The 19,784-nt window shown below is 52.8% G+C and overlaps 5 protein-coding genes across 5 annotated transcripts; all 5 read right to left on the reverse strand.

The window, feature by feature from the left end:
- Positions 1-27: 27 nt before the first annotated feature.
- On the reverse strand, positions 28-1,284 carry NECHADRAFT_49211 (uncharacterized protein; the record flags this gene model as incomplete). Its single annotated transcript, XM_003050353.1, has 2 exons — positions 28-1,175; positions 1,224-1,284. 2 exons carry the CDS (start codon positions 1,282-1,284, stop codon positions 28-30), a joined length of 1,209 nt encoding a protein of 402 aa, XP_003050399.1.
- Positions 1,285-2,646: 1,362 nt separating this feature from the next.
- Positions 2,647-4,756, reverse strand: NECHADRAFT_71772 (uncharacterized protein). Its single transcript, XM_003050354.1, has 4 exons — positions 4,577-4,756; positions 4,299-4,524; positions 4,192-4,241; positions 2,647-4,070 (listed from the first exon to the last, which is right to left on the reverse strand). The coding sequence occupies exons 1-4, from the start codon at positions 4,635-4,637 to the stop codon at positions 3,040-3,042; spliced, it is 1,368 nt and encodes a 455-aa protein (XP_003050400.1). The 5' UTR covers positions 4,638-4,756; the 3' UTR covers positions 2,647-3,039.
- A 3,938-nt stretch (positions 4,757-8,694) lies between these two features.
- On the reverse strand, positions 8,695-12,656 carry NECHADRAFT_105287 (uncharacterized protein; the record flags this gene model as incomplete). The annotated part of the gene is made up of 3 exons (XM_003050355.1): positions 8,695-9,918; positions 10,034-11,847; positions 11,898-12,656. 3 exons carry the CDS (start codon positions 12,654-12,656, stop codon positions 9,177-9,179), a joined length of 3,315 nt encoding a protein of 1,104 aa, XP_003050401.1. The 3' UTR covers positions 8,695-9,176.
- Positions 12,657-13,593: 937 nt separating this feature from the next.
- NECHADRAFT_63508 (uncharacterized protein) lies at positions 13,594-16,483 on the reverse strand. The gene is made up of 3 exons (XM_003050356.1): positions 15,282-16,483; positions 14,262-15,229; positions 13,594-14,206 (listed from the first exon to the last, which is right to left on the reverse strand). Exons 1-3 carry the CDS (start codon positions 15,973-15,975, stop codon positions 14,159-14,161), a joined length of 1,710 nt encoding a protein of 569 aa, XP_003050402.1. The 5' UTR covers positions 15,976-16,483; the 3' UTR covers positions 13,594-14,158.
- A 1,981-nt stretch (positions 16,484-18,464) lies between these two features.
- NECHADRAFT_101591 (uncharacterized protein) lies at positions 18,465-19,265 on the reverse strand. Its single transcript, XM_003050357.1, has one exon. It carries the CDS (start codon positions 19,166-19,168, stop codon positions 18,593-18,595), a length of 576 nt encoding a protein of 191 aa, XP_003050403.1. The 5' UTR covers positions 19,169-19,265; the 3' UTR covers positions 18,465-18,592.
- Between the last annotated feature and the right edge of the window lie 519 nt (positions 19,266-19,784).

The raw sequence follows: 19,784 nt of genomic DNA on the forward strand, positions 1-19,784 counted from the left end.
TCATTCGTGTGTCGTTGAGAAAAAGAGTCATAGTTTTGATGTCTCTTTTAGCACCAATCCTCCCTCATGTAGCTCATACTCCCTCCCACTCTCCCATCCCATCCATCCTCTCAAAGTATCCTCACCACCCTCTCCCGGAGTGACGAACTTTGGTGCATAGCCTTCCCCTGGAACCCCAGGTCCCTGCCCAAACTTTGCCGCATCTGTATACCCGACTCCTTCCCTGACAGCAAGACAGGGCGTCTCTCGTAGCGTCACCGTTGGCCGCTGGTCTCCCTCCCGCTTGGGGTCTGACTCCAGCTCGCTGTACTCCAACACAGGCGTGCAACATGCATCTGTGCCGTCAAAGATAACCTCCCACTCTGCGCGGCTCTTGCTCTTGAACTTTTCCCCCATCAGCCTTTCAAGTTCAGACCAGAGACTTGTGTCGTGTCGCTTCGCCTCCCATCCTTGACCCTCGAGATCCAGCCCCTTGATGAGAGCCGCAAAGAACTGCGGTTCCAAAGCTCCAACTGACATGTACTTGCCATCTGAAGTCTCGTACGTGTCGTACCAAGGACAACCTCCGTCGAGTAGATTTCTTCCACGACCTCGTTCTCCTAGTGGCGTCTTGAGCGCCATCCTAGGAAAAGTTGCCAGATAAGCACTTCCATCAACCATGTTTGCCTCGACAACTTGTCCCCGTCCCGAAGAATGTCTTGCAATGATAGCCATTAACACTCCTTGGAACAACACTGCGCCACCGCCGGCAAAGTCGGCCAGGATGTTCCACGGCGGATGTGGCTTCTCCCCCTCACGACCTAGCATGCCCAAAACGCCCGAGACGGCGAGATAGTTGATGTCGTGGCCGGCCATGAGGGCATACTTCCCATCTCGACGAAATCCAGTCATGCGGCCATAGATCAACCTCGGGTTCAGGGCGCAGAGTTCATCAGGTCCAAGACCGAGCTTCTCAAGAACACCTGGGCGGAACGGATCAATGATCACGTCGGCCTTTGAAGCGAGGCGCTTGACGAGGGCAACACCACGCGGAGACTTGAGATCCACGGTGATGGAGGTCTTGTGCCGGGCGAGCATGTCCTCTGTCGGGACGGCGCGGGCTGATGTGCCCTGAGCCCGATCGATGCGGAGGACTGAGGCGCCGGCGTCGGCGAGGAGCATGCCGGCAAAGGGACCTTGGGGATGTTAGTTGGTCATTGATTTTGTGTGTTTGGTAGACTTACCTGGGGCGAGGCCGGCAAACTCCAGGACTTTGATGCCGTGTAGAGGAGTAGGGCCAGCCATGTTGGAGGTGAACAGACTATAGTTGAATGTATGATATCAATCCAATCACTAAGTCAAGTAGCATTTGGTCTTTGCCCTCACATAATCATCAATGGAATATATGTCTAGATCTCCACAAACGCCATGTAGTCTCCAGCAGCTGAAGTTATCCCCCGCGATCGATGCCATCACAAGCCGAGGTCCCACGGTCCGTCGATAGCTCCGGGCCCGATCAACATCCACGGGCCGGGGATACCAAAAAGAGAAAGAGTTGCTCTTTCTAAGAGTGGGGCCCTAAAAATAATGCGGGGTTTGTGCAAGCCCCCCCCCCCCCCCCCCTGAAGCCACCACGAACCCGCTGAAACGGATCCTTCCCCTGGTAAAACCTGACGACATGCCGTCTTGCTAAGGAGCAAGGGATTTCGGGGTGTGGATGGGTTGGGGGAAAAGAAAAAGAAAGGAAGAAAGGAAGGATGGAAGCTTTTTTGCATGTGAAATTCAATGCCACTTGTAACCACCAGTATCCGCATCTAGCCAAGACTTCATCAATATATTCCCCATCTCATGATTTGTCAACATCAGACTCTCAACATCTGCAAATGCACTCATCATTACGCCAAGAGAGACTCTTACTGCATTTCTCGGCCAATGACCGATCTAGAACATCCAAAAACCTCATGATTTTCTACCCCCTTTATTGGGCATCCAGACAAGGAAAAAGCACCCCTTAACCCCCAACGCCGTATTACACATTCATCACCCTCCCAACAGCATCAACACCACCAGGCCAAGATATTACGTACATCCACGGTGAAATCGTCACTTCACCGAGGAAAAAGACCAAAAGCCCCCGACAAGGCTGAGAGAAGCACACCACACACTCCAAATCCCCGCTCTCGGTCAAGGATTGGTGAGAACCCCCAGTCTCACCTCACCATATACCCCGGGCTCCGGAAACCACAGTAGATATCACGAGATGGTGGTGTTAGAATTGCTGACGTGCTCCCCTCCCCTCCTTCACCGAGATGCCGCCCTGGTAGATGGGTTGCGGCTGAGTTTTTGTTGCATTCACACCTTGCAAGCTACAAGGGACCCAGGCATGCGACACGAGATCCAACCAACAAACATGCTGGTTCCCCCAACCCAACCTAACCCTAAGAGATAATCTCCAGATTCGCCCATAGCACGTATCAACCAGAGCTATCTACATCAGCACAGAATATTTTTTTCGACAAGGCGTTGATGAAGTCTAAACAAGCTTAGATTTAACACGTGCTATCCTTAGGGTTTACTTTAGACTAGATTTTAGGTTGCCCATATAGGCAACTGTGAAGCATGTCAAAGAGGATCAAGCATATTCACGATGCAAAACACACAATCTTTAGAAAAGGGTACGTCTTTCATTCTTCGTACTATCATGGGCTAAAAAGGGGGAATAAGCGAATTGTAACAGACCCAAAATCATGTCTATCAAAAACCAGACCAAGTAAAACAAGGGATTCCTTTCTTGAAACCCCGCCAACGCCCTACGCAAATGCATGCCCGAGACAGTTCCCAAGAACAAGAAACCTACAGAACCTAGGCGTAGTGTAGTGTAGTCCAACACCGTTCCCGTGCAGATCATAAAAGTCAAAAACTGGGTGTGAGAGGAGTTGATGAGAGGTCCAGAAACCCTTTGGTGAGGCCGGCTCGGGTATGTTGGTCTTTCTGCTTGGTCTCAAGGACTCTCTCTCAGCGGCTCTCGCTCTCGTCTCCGCTTTCTTTTAAGCCTTGCACTTAGAACCAGTCACCCTGGTCGTGCATGGCCTCGGCGACCTTGATGAAGCCGGCGATGTTGCTGCCAGCGATCAAGCTGGGGAGCTCGCCCTCCTTGGCCTCGACGTACTTCTGAGCGGTCTCGAGACCGGCGAAGAAGGCGTCCTTCATGATGAGCTTGAGGCGCTCGTCAACCTGCTCGGAAGTCCACTGGATGCGCTGGCTGTTCTGGGCCATCTCAAGACCGGAGACGGCGACACCACCACAGTTGGAGGCCTTGCCGGGAGCGTACCAGATAGCCTGGGCGCCGTTGGCCTTGCGGTGGGCCTCGAAGACATCGATAGCAGCGGCAGTGCAGCCCATGTTGGAACCCTCAGCGACGATGAAAGCACCGGCCTCAACAAGGGCCTGAGCCTCCTCGGGGCTGACCTCGTTCTGGGTGGCGCAAGGAAGGGCAATGTCGACCTTGCCAACGTGGACCCAAGGGCGGGCACCCTCGATCCAGGTGAACTTGCCCTCGTGCTCAAAGGCAGTCAGGGCCTCGTGCTTGATCTTGAGAGCAGCAATGTTGTGGATCTGCTCAGGGGTGAAAGAACCCTCCTTGGCGACGAGAGCACCGCGAGAGTCGGAGAGGGAGACGACAGTGCCGCCGAGCTCGATAACCTTGAGAGCAGCGTACTGGGCGACGTTACCGGAACCGGAGATGGCGACGCGCTTGCCCTCGAAAGTGCCACGGTTGGCGTGCTCGAGCATGTGGTTGACGTAGTAGATGAGACCGTAGCCGGTAGCCTCAGGGCGGATCAAGCTGCCACCCCAGGTAAGACCCTTACCGGTGAGGACACCCTCCCAGCGGTTGCGAAGCTTGCGGTAGGCACCGAACAGGTAGCCAATCTCTCGGCCACCGACACCAATATCACCAGCGGGAACATCAGTCTCGCCACCAATGTGCTTGGACAGCTCGGTCATGAAGGCCTGGCAGAATCGTCGGATCTCAGCATCAGACTTGCCCTTGGGGTCGAAGTCGGCACCACCCTTGCCACCACCCATGTTAACTAGAAAGGTTGTTAGCAACTTTGTCTTTGGCTCGGCACCATCTAGGAAGCCTCCATCGCCCCGCTGTATATGCAGGAACGTTGCAGGTTACCTAGATAGGCGTAAAGGTTGGCTACTTACGGCCAGTCAGGGCATTCTTGAATGTCTGCTCGAAACCGAGGAACTTGAGGCTGAAGGGAGTGTCAGTAAACTATGCAGCCAAGGAAGCTTGGTGATGATCAACTTACATGGACAGGTTGACCGAGGGGTGGAATCGAAGACCACCCTTGTAGGGGCCAAGAGCACCGTTGTACTGCACACGGTAACCACGGTTGACTTGGAGGTTGCCCTGGTCGTCGTTCCAGGTGACACGGAACTGGATGACACGCTCGGGGATGGCGGCGACAGCGAGGGCGGTGCGGTACTCGGGGTGCTGGGTGAAGAGGGAGCTGCCCTCAAGGGCAGAGGCAAGCTCTGTATAGATGATTAGGATTGATACTGATAGGATAGTGTCAGGAATGCTTACCGTGGTAAGCCTGCTCGAACTCGGGCTCGGAGGGAAGGTGAGACATGGTGTTCAGCTGCATTTGCGTTGTGTGAAGAAGTACTGGATAAGTGGTGGAGGAGGTCGGCTTTAAAGTCGAGTCGTGATGAAAGGTTCAAAGATGGCGGGAGGTGATCGAGATAAGAACCAAGAAGCTGTCTGATGCCGGAGCTGGAGATGGAGAGTAAGAAGGTTCGACTGGAGGAGGACGGGAGTCGAGGTTTATATGCTTGGAGAGGACAACGGATGGGGAGAGATCTCCAAGCCTCCCTCCTGTTGTCGATGGCTCCATGGGGCTCCATCCCAACCCGCAAGCCCCAAGCCGCATCCGCATCCGATTAACCTCTGGAGAGGCATACGACATGCGACAAGGAAGCTTACTCTGCCAACGGCGAGCCCTGACTGGATTGGATTGGATAGGATAGGATAGTCAGTGGCAGAAAAACACTCACTCCACTCCTGCGTTGCGCAAGACAAAGTGCCATTACTGTATCCCATCTCGTTGTGTGGCGCTCCTAATCTCTGGGCTCTGTCTTGTTCCCGATAAACCCCAGAGACACGCCCCCCCTTCACCTCCCGGGGTCTTCCCCCGTACTCGGCCCTCTATTCCCTGGGTTGACGTCTCTCGTTCAGTGTCGTCTGGTTGCGGCCCAGGCCATAGATGGCATGGATAGGCGGACGGGATGTGAAGGGGACCAAACAGACCACTTTGTTGTTGGCGGTGACATGAAAGCTTCAGGTCAGCGAGAAAGAATTGGCAAGTGCGCCATGGTTCGGGCCTGCAGTCCGCGCCCTCTTCTGGTCCCTGCCCACGCTCCAGTAGAAAAAAAAGTCGTGCCTAACTCGGGCATTGCAGCCATGCACCATCCATGGCAGGTACGCTAGGCTGTCTCGGTATGAGTTACTTTGCTACCTTACCCAGTGCCTGGGTGGAAGGAGCGCTTCATCGTTGCTTTGGGGGTGTGCCTGGCTGGGGGTGGGCGTGGTACTGTAGACAACCCCACCAAACTTTGGGCAACCTTTTACTTCCAACCTGCGTTTGCGCTCATCTCTGCTTCTCGGCCGCCGCCATCGCAAGTCTGCATCGGTCCTGCTTGCTCCGAAACTCGCTCGGAAACGTTGGTCCATCCCTCCTGCCTCTCCGTTGTCAATCTCTGCTCCACGAGGCAGGTACAGTGTGTGTACAGTAGGCAGACAAGAAGTTATGGAAGGTACAAGCAATACTGTAGGTAAGCACAGCAGCTGTAGCCGCAACTCCGAGTCGTATCACTTCTCATCCGGAACATCCCTTCTAAAGCGATGATCCCAGCATCCAACATTGTCGCTCAAGACAGTATCTGGCCCTCGGCGAGGCTCTGGCCATTCATTCATCATGATCCGTTTCTCATTAGCCAACGTTCATTATCCCAGCTAATATCAAGATCCCCGTCCATCGGATGGCAACTGGCTCCTAGCCCCTTCTCCACCCTTGCGTGCACTCCACGCTTGCCGCTGCCGCGCTGGTGCTCGCGTGGTGGGGGTATGCACATCTTATCGCCGCCTCTTGGGTCATTGAAATCATCGTCATCAATCATCGATACTGATACACTTCAGCTGGCTCTGGCTTTGGCTCTGGCGCACGTATGAGCTGGGCTGACGCTCTTCCTGCTTCTGTTCTGGGGAAGAGACGTTGCCTCCTCAGCCAACAAACACCCCACACTACTCCAGATCATCACGACATCCCGCGTTCGAGGCTCAGTAGCGAGTGAATCTCAGCATGCCCCCGGTCGTCCTCCCCAAGTGCATCGACCATCTGCCTGTCTACCCGCCGTTGAGGGCTTACAGGCATCTACCTCACACAACCTCGTCTCCCGCCGCCACAACAGCCGCCCAAGACACGCCCGCCTCCATCAAACCCGAACAAGAACGCAGGACTTAGCATGGGGCTGAGCTGGGGATCAAACCCGACAAGCCCCAAATCAACAATCTATTACCAATTCTCAACCCAAACTTTGACTGAACAGCCCAGAAAGGAAATAAAATATCTGTGCCACCGAATCAGAGGCCGCGCAGCACGCGGGAATCCCGTCTGCGTCTGCATCTGCTACTGCTACCCTGGGCCCCCCGGCTCCCATGCGAACCTGCAGTAACTGATGTCGCTGTGCGGGCCCTGACGTGCCACTGGGGAAAGCCGCCTTCTTTGGGACCTACCGAGTGAGGTCTCCATGTGTGCCTTGATGCACGGATACCGCGCATCGAATCATGTCCGGCCTCGGCCAGATTCCACCGACGTCGTTAGTATTACGATGCCTCACCTTAGCCTGCCAAGCTCGGCGACCGCCTCCATCTTCCCGCAGACAGCAAAAACCCCGGGCAACTCAAGCATCCCAAGCCTCACGGCCCTAGCTCCGTGGCCCCATCGACGCGCATTCTGGGCACTCCTCCCCAGACCCTTAGACCAGATACTATCAGAGCACGCTCATTGGCCGCCTTGCCAACTGGTTTGAAGAATCAATTGCCATCAACCTTAACAGCCAACCAATGACAGCTGCCTCTGGCGCTCTCTTTGACCTATAACGGTAAAGACAACTATCAAACACCTCAAAACTCGATAGAGCAAGGCAGGCCACCAGATGCTACCGAAGCCTTCCCGAACAACGGATTGGTCCGTTTCGATTCATGCCTGCTGGGCACAACCCGCCGCCGTGACCGGCCTTTTTTCGCCTCTCCTCTCATCCCCCTCTTGTCCCCTCAGCGGGGTGCCAGGATGAAATGAATCCGGGGGAGAAACCAAGACCCTGCTCTCCGAGTCTGACCCTGACGCTTGCGACGCTCTCTTGTCCGTGACTCGTTGCCGTAACAGTCATGAATAGTTGTCAATTGTCAACGATTCCCCGGTCCGATTGGAGTCCGCACGCTACGTTTCACCTCCGGCGCTTTCTTCCGTCCTCTCGGGCGTTGTGCACCGTGAGGCAATTCCACCTTTAGGCGGCTCTCTCGCTCCCACTGAGTTCGTCGGCCGAGGCTAAAGCATGGCTGGCCACCGTTTCCGTTCTCGCAGCTCCGTTGGAGCGCTCGTCCGGACATTGAAGTCCACAGAGGAAAGAATCTGCGCTACGGTAGATAATCGGCCGACAACTTTTTCACTCTTTTTTTCAGCGCCCTCCAACAATTTCAGCTTGTGATTATCGATGTGCCACCCTCACACTCGCAGGCAGCATCTCGTTGTTCTCGCCTAAAGCCCTCGGATCTCCTCCGGGTGTTAGTCGACACCCCGGACTCGACAACCGACCACCAACCACCAGGGAGGGCATCGGCAATCCCCCGATTCCGCAAATTCGACCACCATCATGAATGTGCTTTTCCCATGGATCTCGCTCTTTTCTTTTACCCAGACCACCCTTCGGATGTCTCGCATCCCATCCCCGAACACCCATCACTGCATCTTACCCACCATCTTACACGCCCCCCTGGGCTCTCATCCTTGACATGCCCTGAGGCCCTTGCACGACCTGGGGCTCTGGAAAATAATCCCGGCTAAACCCCTGATTCCGACTCTTTCCGTCTTGTTCCTCTGTTTTCCGAGATATTCTCGTCTCTCAAAACGGTGCCTCATTTGCTCTGCGTTTATACCGCCTCACGCTTCACCGTCGGTCTGCCCACGGCCGGGGTCTCCTCTCCCGAGTTCAGACCTTCATGTCTTTTGTGCCCGACCACTCGAGACGCCGCATCAACACCCCAGAGGCCTCGACCGGCGATCTTTCAAGGAGACAGGCATTGGGAAGCCCTTGGAAAGCACCCGACTTCATGGACATCGTGCCACTTTTCTCCTGTCTTCACCTCCTCACCTCTCACCGTCCGGGACACACAGACGTTCCCCCTTGCTGGCCCGTTTGTGACCGACTACTTTGCAAGCATACGCTTCCAGAATGCTTCCACCAATGCTCACGATATGTTTCCACAGCTGCATCATGAATGTTTCCACCATTGCTTCAACAACATGCAATATCTTGACGGGATAGTGCCAAGATTACGCCACTACTGACGAAACTCGTAGTTCCTCGTAATATCTCAATGTTCCATTCTGTCTGTCATAGAATCCTTCATCGAGGCCCAAAACGTACAATGCAATGCCACTCTTGTGTTCTCTATACTACAGATAAAACTAATAAAAAATGTGGTGATATCTGCAATGACGTTGGGCCCTGGTCCAGCTCCAATCCCGCCCCGGCCCCGAGCCTCCGGAAACGCCTTACGTACATTCAACGACAACAAAATCAAAACACGATGCCTGCGCCTGCGCCTAATCAATATGCTTGTACCTGGGCGCGTACCATCCGTCCATCCACCTGCGCCTGTCCCAGCAGCTTTCTCTTTCATTTCGTATCCCCGCCCATGGCCTCGTCTTGCCGCCCGGCTCGACAGATCCCTCTCTGCCAGTCACTCTTTTCCCCCACAACTGCTTATATCCGTATAGTAAAACCACAGAAAGAAAGATCAAACAAGGGGTAGCTCGACACGGACGAGGAGAGAGAGATCCCCCTCCCCGTCGCGAATCTCAACATCATTACTCCCTTCTCCCACACGTCTTCCTTTACAGCCGTTACCAGATGGCTGCTTGGTCGGCATCGAAGCGAGACAATTCACGGCCCGCGTCCTCCAGGTCCTTCTTGGCCTTCATGCGCATGTAAAAGATAGGGCAATCTTTGCTGCTGCAGATAACCTCGCAGTGCATACTGCCCTGGCAGCGCTGGCACTGGGTCCACAGTCGCCCAAAACGCACCTCGAGGTCCGAAACTCGATCAAGCGTCTTATTATAGAGCTCTCCCACGCGAGGCGCGCAGTTAGAGCACACCGCTCCCTGAGCCTCCTCCTTGCCTGTCAGAGGTTTCTTGCAGCCCATGCAGGTCTGCGTCTTCTTTGCAAACTTCATGAGGCCACCGACGGTAGGAGCCGCAACCGAGATGGTGCGTGTATGGTCTCCCGTCAGAAGCGAGCGTGCCTTAGTCTCCCCGAGAATCGGCTCAAAGATACGGCCCAGTGGCTTGGCCAGTTGGTTGTCCAGATAGTAGCGCGTATCTATCGGCACATTGTGTTCCAGCACGTAGATGGGGTCCTCCGATTTCTCGAAGTTCTTGGCGCCGGCGGCGCCTCGGACCATGACGTAGGCCACTCGGTCACCGAGTCCCGGGGCCGAGCCAGCGTCGCGCTTCTTCATGCGCTGAGCCAGCTCGACGTGGGCCTGTTTTGCTGCATAATCGTCCTTTGTGAGCGCTTTGGTAATGACCAATTTCGACATGTCGACTTTATTTTGCAGCAGATCCGCAATCGTCTCCTTGACATATCTAGATAATCTCTCCGTTAGCATCCCGCTTTAGCCCCGCGCAGTTTGATACCTCCGTGATAACCTTAACCCATCTCGGAGCCCAGATCGGAGGAGGGGGAGGGGTGACAACTTACTCTTGTGCACCTTGGACGTCCTGGTCGATCAGAATCATTCGCAGCACCTTCTCAATCACCGTCTGCACCAGCAGACAGTTGTCACGTCGGACCGTCTCGATACCCTTGGTGTCCATCTTGTCGTACTTCTCCGGCTTCGTCCAGTACAGACCTGCATAACGCTTCTTGTTGATGAGCAGGTATGGGAAGTACACCTTCTCGAACTCAAGCTTGATGGGCTTCACAAACTTGTCCGACACGTATTTCGACGCCTCCTCGCCGAGCTTCATGGCTTCCTTCAGGTCCTTGGTGCCGAACTTGATCATGACCGAATCCGTATCACCGTAAATAACCTGAGCGTCGTGCGAGTAACCGTTGGCGATGTTGTATCGGTTTTCAACCTCCTCCTTGGTCTTCTCAATCATCTTGCGACCAAAACTCGTTGTGCTACTGGCAATCTCCAGGCAGGGGAGCTTTCCTGTTGTCGCACCTGTCAAGCCGTACACACTGTTTGCGCTGATCTTCAGAGCCAGCTGGCGACCGTTCAACACAGCCTTCTTGAAGGGATCCTTCTCAACCGCCAATTCGCGCTTGGCCTGTTTTCGGGCAGCAAGCAATTCCTCGAGAATTTGCGCCAGCAAACCCTTGCGTTGCTTCACCGTTACAAAGGTGTCGCCGTTTGGCGTGACGATGTAGTCCTCGTCCTTCTGGAGACCAAACGCTTCAATCGCCTTCTTGCTCACCAAGGTGGTGTAGCAAAGGTTGTGAGCTTGCATGATACTGGGGTACAGAGAAGCGAAATCCAGTGTGGCGATCGGAACGTCGTAATAGCCTCTGGTAGGCTCAATAACTGTGGCTCCTTCGTACTGCTCATCAGACACTTCAGATTTGAGGTTGGGGATGACGAGCTTCTGCTCCAGAGCCTTTCGGAACAGCTGACTGATGAACTTGATTTGCTGACCACGAGATAGCAAGAAGTTGAACGGCACACCCGTGACTCTCGCCATTTCGGTATAGTTTTCCAGACACGAGAGTTTGTCCATCAACCTTTGTGGGAGATAGGCATCCTTCAAGCAGTACAGCGCAAGACGCCGTCTCGATTCGGGGGTACCGTTGAAAAGCTCAGTAATCATTGTATGATGGACATCCTCCTTCTGCTCGCCCAAGAAATTGGCACATACCGAGTTCAGGGTGTAACTTCGGAGGTGGTGATCTCGCTGGATCAGTTGCAACATATCCAGCTGAAGTCGACCGTTGGTGTTGGTGGCTTTCGTGTCTCTGTTGCCCATTTGCTTGCTCGAAAAGTTGGTTTCCTTGGCCTTGGACGCCACGCTCGGGATTCGAGTCCAGTACTCAAAGCCGCTGACCTTGAGATGTCTTGCTCGATCCAGAAGGTAGGGGAAATCGAAGTTCGAGATGTTGTAGCCGGTAATGATATCAGGGTCCGTCGTGATCAAGAACTTTTGCCATTCGCTGAGCATCTTCTCCTCTTTCTCGAACTCGAGAATCTGAGTTGCAACAATGGAACTCGTCTCTTGGAGACAAAACACGTTTCGAACAAAGGGCTTCTTCTCTCCGTATTTCGTCACAATGTTGGCGATCTGGATGACGGGGTCGTGTTGTGCTTCAGGGAAGATACCCTTTCGGCCAGCACACTCAATATCGAAGGACAGGATTCGCAGGGGGGCCATCTTGGACCATTCACCGACCGGCTCGTGAGCAATGAGGTCGAGATAGCTCACTTCAGCCTCGATCTGACAGTTGGATTGGCGAAGGTTCTCGGGAAGGAGCTGGAAGGTCTTTGCCGGGGCTTCCACCCATGACATTCCTCGGACCTGCTAAAGTATCAGTATGTATTTTTCGCCAACGCTGTGAATCCGCTTACCTTGCAATCCACCATGAATCGTAGCACATATTGGATGTTGTCGAAAGTCTGGATCTCGCCGTCGTTCTTCCACATGCGCTTCCAATTGGCATTGCCATGCTGGATGGTTGATCGAACCTTGTTAATGAACTTGGGATCCGTCACCGTGACCTTGAGGTATGGCTTGGACTGGTTTCCCTGGAATCCGTAGATACTTTCTCTCATGGCAAAGGCAACCGAATGGATGGTCGGCTGGTGCTGAGCCACCTGTGTCTCCAAATACGCCTTGAAGGCGGCGCAATCTTGCGGTTGGAAATTGACAGGGGCAGGAACATACAGGTAGTGCTTGAAATCGGTGACGTGCAGCATTACCGAGTTGCCGGCTTCGTTGACACCAAAGAGCTTGACGGTTGCCCTTCCGCCGTGCAATGTCCCCTCTTCAGCCTCAATAGACTGGAAACAGAGACTGTCTCGCTCAGGCTCGAAGTCGACGACAGGCGGTCGCTCCCATGCCTGATCTTTTTCTGTGTTGTTCTTTTTCCGGTCTGACAAGTCTTGGCTCAGCTTCTCGAGAACTTCAGACTCGAAGGCACTCTTGGGCTGGCTCGAGTTCATCTTTGATCGGGGGTCGTTCTGCGAGCTGGGGGCTCTGGCGGCGGCCGGCGAGGACTGGAAGGCATCGACCTTGCGCTTCTTGATCGATGAAGGGGAAGATGGGATATTCTGACGAGTGAGGGTCTCACCCAGCACCCGCTTCTGGGGGAGGACAGCGCTTGCCATGGTGGCAACGGACGGTGATGAGCGGTATCAAAGGGGGGAGAAAGCAAGAGTGAAGAAAAAGGAAGGCAAAGAAAGTGGAAATGGATTCAATATTCACAGCTTCATCAAAATCGGGTGTGGTAGAGAGTGATTGATGTTCCCGAGATTTGATCCCCTCGTCTTTCTTTGTTGACGTTGAGCGGTTGGACGGGGCAATGCAGATTCTAGGTTTGAAATCGACGACACGACTTTAATTGATTACGAGCTCCCAAAACCGCGTCAACGCGACTGCCAAAAGGGCGTGACGTGACTTGCCCCACCTTGGTCGTGTCGGGAACTTCACGTGACTTGGCGTTTTTTTCTCAAGGCCTGAGGTATGAATCTCAGCTGAGGACCCTGATGAGGCACCACTTGGAGGGGCCCATCAGAATCTGGGGTAGTTCAAACAGGACGACGACATGAATTCCAAGAGACGACATTGAAGGGATGAAAATAAACATTTGGCTTCAAATTCTCAATAAAATTACGAAACTATTCAAAATCCACCTACTTATTCGGGGCATGGCTTAAACCTCTCACCGCACATTACCTACCAGAAAAACCTACCTAGTAAGCCACTCAATGTGTCCAAGATCATGCATTTGCCCTCGTTTCACATCTGCACAGACGAGTCAGCTTCACCATGCCATCGAAACTTCGATTTCAGTTTTCGTCAAATTGGAAGAAACAAGACATTCAGACATCCATTCTAAAAGCATCCGTCATCCCTCTCGGGACATTCAGCTAAGCCATGCATAAAAGAAGATTCATCATGAAATAACGAAACGGTAAAACAACAAGATCTAGACTTACTTGCCGGTGAGTAGAGCATCAAATAGCAGAGATAGACATAGTAGTTACTCAGTCGCTTCAAAAGCATACCGAGGAGATGAGAGAATCACGGGCAGGGACACGAAATAGGAGGCAAGAAACGCCATTTATACTACCGCCAAGTAACTAGATATTAATGTAGAGTGACTCTTTAGTCATACAGCCAACAGCCTGCGGGGTATCGCATGACCTCTGCGTCGTGTTTGTTGAGCCCAGCGAGGGCCAAGAGCTGCATTCTCATGTAATGAAATCCCCAACCCATGTCCCATATCCATGTCGAGACCCGAGCGGGCTGAGAAAGTACCTGATCCTTCTTCCCGTCCACTGCAGGTCGACTGGACGATGGCAGCTTGACCCCAAACACCGTCCCGAAAACCACCGATCAAATGTGACTGGTTGCATCCCCTGAACTGTACGAATCATGACTTCGTAAAACAAACTCGAAAAGAAGACCTGGCCTCGTCTGATATTCTAACAGCTCTCTCAAAAGTAAACTGCAATGACAACGCCGGTGCTGTGCAATGCGTGATATTCATTCCCTTGTTGATAGCTCAGCCAGCACGCCCTTTTCCAAAACTTTCTATAAACCGCATCCAAATAGCAAAGGAATGGGTGCTGAGAATGCCATGTTGCATATCCAACGCTCTAACAGCTTATTTCGGGTCATCGTAGTTTCCCAACTCACACCAGTCCTTCACGGGCTACACACAAAGTTAGCAAATGAATAGTCTTTAGTCGGATAGAACTGCAACTTACCAGACAGTTAATGTGCTTGCACCACTTGCAAACCTCGTGGCTGGTGTAAAATCGGTTGAGGAGAACGATGAAAACGACGATGATCATGACCAGAAATCCAGCACGAATCAACCACCAAGCCCACCAAAGAGGCTTTCGTCCCTTGAAAAAACCGACGGGATTCTTAAAGAAGGGGGCTGGCGTCTCGCCAGTGCTGGGTGACACTGCTGAGTAGGAAAGATCCTGGCCTATCCGTCTTCGCAGTGAGTTGGGAGAATGGAGAACACAGACGCCGAGGGAGAGGCCCATCAAGAAACCACCAATATGAGCAAAGTTGTCCAGACCGGGCAAGAGTCCCAAAACAAAAGCGATCGCCATATCGAGGAAGATGAAAAGGAGATCCTTGACCGGGCTCTTCCTATCCTTCCAAGAGTAAAGAAGATCGAGAAGGGTCAAGGCAATGATGCCAAAGATGGCGCCGGAAGCACCCATAGACGCGTAGCCGGGTGGTGCGTAGTTTCCTCCCATGATATTGCCAAAGATTCCAGCACTGATGTAGACCAGCAAGAATCGAACAGGTCCAATAGCCCTCTCCATGTCCTTTCCGATGGTGAGCTGTACCAGGAGGTTGAAGAGAATATGAACCACACCGGCGTGGAGGAAGATGGAGGTAATGAATCGGAACCACTGGTTTGGCTGTGGGCTCTGATCGATGTCACCGTTAAACTTGGGGTTCGGGACAGTTCCACCAAAGCCGCAGACTGTCTTGAGAGAGCAGAGAGTGTCATTCTTAGTGGCATTTGGGCACATGAAAACAACAGGGTCCGACAGGCCGCTCGAGGTTTTGATCATGTCTCGGTCTTGGATGCCCTTGACGTTGTGCATACAGGGGGCAAATCGAGCTCCCATGTTGATGAGGACTGGATATGAGGGACCGATGAAGATGTTGAAATCGGGCTTGGTCGCAATGGGAGACCCAGTTAGTACACCTGCAGCTGTTTAGTCAAGAATCATAACGCGTGGAATGTTGCGGGCACTTACCGTTCCTGGCGATGCAGGCGATGAAGACTGCGATCTGGACCACAGAAAAGATGTAGACGACCCAAGGAATTCTCTTATTGTTTGCGCCCAGCATTCCCAACTCGCCCAGGCGAACCTTGCCCTTCTTGCCCTTTCTGCTCCGTCCAGGGGCATCATAGATGTGGTCATTCATCTCAGGATCAACATCCTTTCCAGGTCGATCTTGGAGCGGGATGGCCTCCTGTCCTTGTCCATGTCCCTGAGTCTGGTCGGGTCCGCCGTGATAACTCGTGTCCTGATAAAAACCATGCTGGCCAATGTCGCCTGTGCTAGAGGAAGGCGTCGGTCGCGAGTTTGTGTTCATCGGATAGGCGTTGTCGTCAAAGACGGTGTCAAATGGAGACTGTTCTGTTTGACCTTGACCTTGAGGTCGTGAGCTCGAACTTTGCCCAGGAGCAGCGTACGCGGTTGCCGGTGTGTACGATATATCGCTGGGTGAGTAAGGGGCCGGTTTCGAGGTCGGGACGTGACCTGCAGTTTCGGCAGGGTAAATTGAAGTATCGGGCGGTGCCGAGTACGCGGCCTGGTACGGCGGTGCTGGTGTCGACCCAGGTGAAGGAGTATCGTGGGATTGGTAGTAAGGTGATGAGTTCGATTCGGCGCCGTAGGGAGGCTGTGGACGGCCGCCTGAACTGTAGTATTCCTGAGCGGCCATGGTGATGAAGAAGACCAAGTTGCGTAGATAGTCGAGAAGTCAGCCGCTAGGCGGCAAAGAAAGGAGGCAGCTGCCACAAGCGGTTTCAGAGTAGGACCAGAGCCAGGGCCAAGATGGCGTCGCTAAGCAGTTTGGCGTCTCGCGGCGCGTCGATGAAGTCGATGGAGATGTCGAAAATACTCAGAAATTTCTGGCAAGTTGAATGTTGAAGAAGTTGAATGAGAAAGAAAAATTCCGAAGCTCGGTGGCTGGATCTATTCAAGGCGCTCTTCCAAGGGTACGCTGGCACGTAGCGCGCGAGGTACGTCGGGTCGTGGAGCTAGATTGCGTGGAGGCGCAGACCCCAAACCAAGGCACCTCAGGGTCTGTCTGGGGGTTCTGATTCGACGGATCGACGCTGACAAGCGTTGGAATAGCGGGCCAAGGGACGTTTTGGATGGATGGAGCCGTTGCACGTTCTGCAGTCGCAAACGAGAGATGGTCCTAGAAAAACAAAGCGAGTGTGTTGATGGTGGGAGAAAGAGGGAGAGGGGAAACGAGAAGGATAAACAATGGATGTGGTCGCTGCGATGGACCTTAGGTAACCCCTTCTTTATCCCCAACACACATCAACACCGACAAAGCAGCTGTTTGTACCATGACGAAACAACTCACGGCGCAGTGCAGTGACGTACAGTGCCGGGGCTGTGCTGACAGGATGGAGCCCAGAACCCGTCCAGCTGCGCTGTAACCCTTGTAGCCAAGACGATCGCCCGGGACTGTAGTCGCCTGTAGGGCATTCTCAGGTGTGTTGAGCCTCTCATGACACTTCCCTAGTGCACCATGTTCCTGATTTAGAACACCAACTGTAGCTTGGTCATCCCGTGGCGATGATGAACAGCCTCGGGTTCCGTGACTTGAGCCTTGCACTCTGCTCTTCTTCGGTCTGCGCTTTGATCATGATCAAGATTCGAGTCATGGGCAGAAACTGCCTTTAGCCACGGCCGTTCCAACTGTTTTGGGAGTTGAATAGACAAGAGGGTATCAAATAAATACCCATCGATAAAGTTGCTCACAGAGTCTGAGTGCACATGCAGCCAACACCAAATGCTGCATCACACCTCCTCATCCTGCGACCAGCGTGTTTCATGTTGGCGGTGAACTAACCAACAGCTTCAAATTTGACTTCTTGTCGCGCTGATTTCTCATCACATACCAGCCCTAGCAGAACCAGGCTCTGGCTTCTTCTCGATCGCAGGCTATTCATTCTGTAAATGGGGCTATTCGGCGTCGGGGTGGCTGAGATGAAGCTGACGTTCAAAGCCAGCCACAATCTGGTGACGAATACTGCCCCGTATTCTATGCCCCTGGTGGAACCTCACGGACATTTTGCCCTAAGGTGCCGTTGTAACCGCCCTTTGGGCTTGGATCCGACCTTGGCATTTATTATCATGACGGATAATCATTGACGAACTGAGTGGTATTCTTCTTGAGCATCGAACGTGCTAGTTGTGCTGTGCTGTCAGCAGCTCCCTTGGCATGCGCTGTAAGTCATCTCACTCATAAGCGGGCAGTATACCCAAGTTCCATTACTGCGTCCGAAACCGGCCGATTCGGTGTGTATTCCCGCAGCTTACAGCATAGCGAATGCTGTCCCATGAGAAGATGAGGTGGTTGAGTCTGCTTGCTAGTGTCAAAAATCACACACTTCGATCCACGGGTACTTAGGTGAGTGGTGATGGACGTTGGGTAGGGGGACATCAGTTCAAATGTATACCATGAGCATGAACCCATCCTCGGCTGGTTATCTTCATTACGAAAAGCTTACATGTGTGACGCACTTTCGAGTAGGAGAGGGCAATCTCAAGTGAGTTCCTACCATCTTCATTTCCTAGCCTAGGTGGAAGCTAGAATTCCCTCCGAGCATCGCTGTGGCCGAGTCTTTTCTGAACCATCCATTTAATTCATACGCCAGTATAGCAGCCACGAACATGTATCAAATGCCAATATAGTGTGTTATAATACAGGCCATGTATCTCGTACATAGCCAATGGTCCTCTAGGTATGTTCCTAACGTGAGATGAGTTGAGTTTGCTTGGGCGCCCAGTGTCAGAAATCACACACTTCAGTTTGGGCGAGTGGTGATACCAGGAGTGGATATTAGGTGCAGAGTATACCAACTTGGATATATAGCATATCCATGAACCTATCCTCGGCAGATTCTTGACATTTTAGAAAGCTATATAATGGCGCTCTTTGGGGAGAAGAGGGCAGCCTTCGAGTGAGATTCCTACACTATCCTCATTTCCTAGGGAGCCAGGCTGAAAGCTAGAATCCCCTCCAGAATTGTTGCTGTAGTCTTTTCTGAACTAGGTATTCATTTAATTCTTACAGTGGTGTATAATCATAAACATGGATCAAATCCATGCCAGGTTGGTGTGCTATAATACAGGCCATGTATTTCGTGCATAGCCAATGTTCCTCTGGGTATGTCCCTAAATATCTCATTGTCGCGTATGCCAAAATCTGGCCTTTGTCGCCCATTTTTACTTCATTGTCGTGATATAGTACAGGTAGCTTTTGTACACAGGGCATCTCTCGATGCCGTCCCTCTTCAAAATCGTGAATCACCATGCCATCACTTCTTCTCTGTTGGCGAGGCGTCGTCGCTTGCCTCGCCGTCCTGCTTCTTGACACTCTTGCCCCAGTTGCCGCTCCAGACGTCTGCAACCTGCTCCATGATGATATCGCCGATGCCTTTGCCCTCCTCAAACTTCTGTCGATGCTCCTCTGCCCGCTTCTCCCGCCAATCCTTGTCCTCACCTCCCATCCACACGTCGTTGAGCTTCTTAGCCACGCCCGTTTTCTCATCTTCTTGTGCCTGTTCAGCCTTGCGCTTCTCTGCCGCTTCTCTCTCGCGGTGCTCTCGGAGGAGCTGTTGTGTTCGCTTCGCACCCTCAGGCAGATCGGTCCCGACGAGTGAGCCCATGCGGTTGCTAAAGCGGGAGTAGATTGATGAGCCAGTATACTCGTATGCGAGCTGGTTCGAGGCGATAGAGAAGGCACCGGCGAGGATCATGAACCGAAAATCCACCTTTCGCGGCGGGAGAAGCATGGCGAGGGGTGCGATGATGACTCCGGCAATAGCAGAGTTGTGGATGAATTCGTTGCGTGGGGGCAGCGGGGGCTGTGTTTGGGCCTGATCTTGCGACATGGTGGGCAAGTCAATCGAATCTGGTATCGACGATCTGTGTGGTTCGAATTGAGCTTAGACGGTTCCTCTGGCGACGATCAGAGCGGGAATATTGGCGTCTATTCACGTCGTCGCAGTTTCGATATGGAGTTGAAGATGCGTCGATGTGCAATCCGGACAACTTTTTTTGCGGGTCAGCGTCATCTGGTTGGTCAGAATGTTGATTTTGAGGATACTTTTGGCCTCTACCATCTTTAGTGCGACCAGAAGTACTGTTTCTAGCTCTAGGGTAAGTGGTATGCTCGCTTTTCGCTCTTCGCTCCTCGCTCCAACATGTCTCGCCTGTCGTCCTTGAGCCAGGGTATTTCGTGTCGAATTTGAAAACTCATAATCTATGTTCTGATTCAGAGGAATTTTTGTCTGTATGCTAGCCAGGGGTACTCTTTGGTAGCATTGTGAGCTGTTTCGAGATACTGGTCCGAAAGCTTCTATGACATACGTCTCAGACGACTAGTCGTCATGTCATTGATGAATGAGAACCACACTCATTTAGCGCACTCCTTCGTAGACAAACATGTTCGCCTAGCCTTCAGCCCCCCTCTCATCCGGCAGTAAAGACTAAGGGTATTAGCACGTA

The sequence above is a fragment of the Fusarium vanettenii genome, assembly GCF_000151355.1.
Source record: "Fusarium vanettenii 77-13-4 chromosome 9 genomic scaffold NECHAsca_6_chr9_2_0, whole genome shotgun sequence".
Taxonomy (NCBI): Eukaryota; Fungi; Ascomycota; class Sordariomycetes; order Hypocreales; family Nectriaceae; genus Fusarium; species Fusarium vanettenii.

Excerpts from the sequence above, each read along its gene's own strand:
- NECHADRAFT_71772 (XM_003050354.1), bottom strand. The coding sequence starts at position 4,637 with ATGCAGCTGAACACCATGTCTCACCTTCCCTCCGAGCCCGAGTTCGAG. Across the intron at positions 4,525-4,576 it reads GTTCGAGCAGGCTTACCACG|AGCTTGCCTCTGCCCTTGAG; the intron begins GTAAGCATTCCT and ends TCATCTATACAG. Across the intron at positions 4,071-4,191 it reads CAAGAATGCCCTGACTGGCC|TTAACATGGGTGGTGGCAAG; the intron begins GTAAGTAGCCAA and ends CAACCTTTCTAG.
- NECHADRAFT_63508 (XM_003050356.1), bottom strand. The coding sequence starts at position 15,975 with ATGGCCGCTCAGGAATACTACAGTTCAGGCGGCCGTCCACAGCCTCCC. Across the intron at positions 15,230-15,281 it reads CGCCTGCATCGCCAGGAACG|GTGTACTAACTGGGTCTCCC; the intron begins GTAAGTGCCCGC and ends AAACAGCTGCAG. Across the intron at positions 14,207-14,261 it reads GCAAGCACATTAACTGTCTG|CCCGTGAAGGACTGGTGTGA; the intron begins GTAAGTTGCAGT and ends CTTTGTGTGTAG.
- NECHADRAFT_101591 (XM_003050357.1), bottom strand. The coding sequence starts at position 19,168 with ATGTCGCAAGATCAGGCCCAAACACAGCCCCCGCTGCCCCCACGCAAC.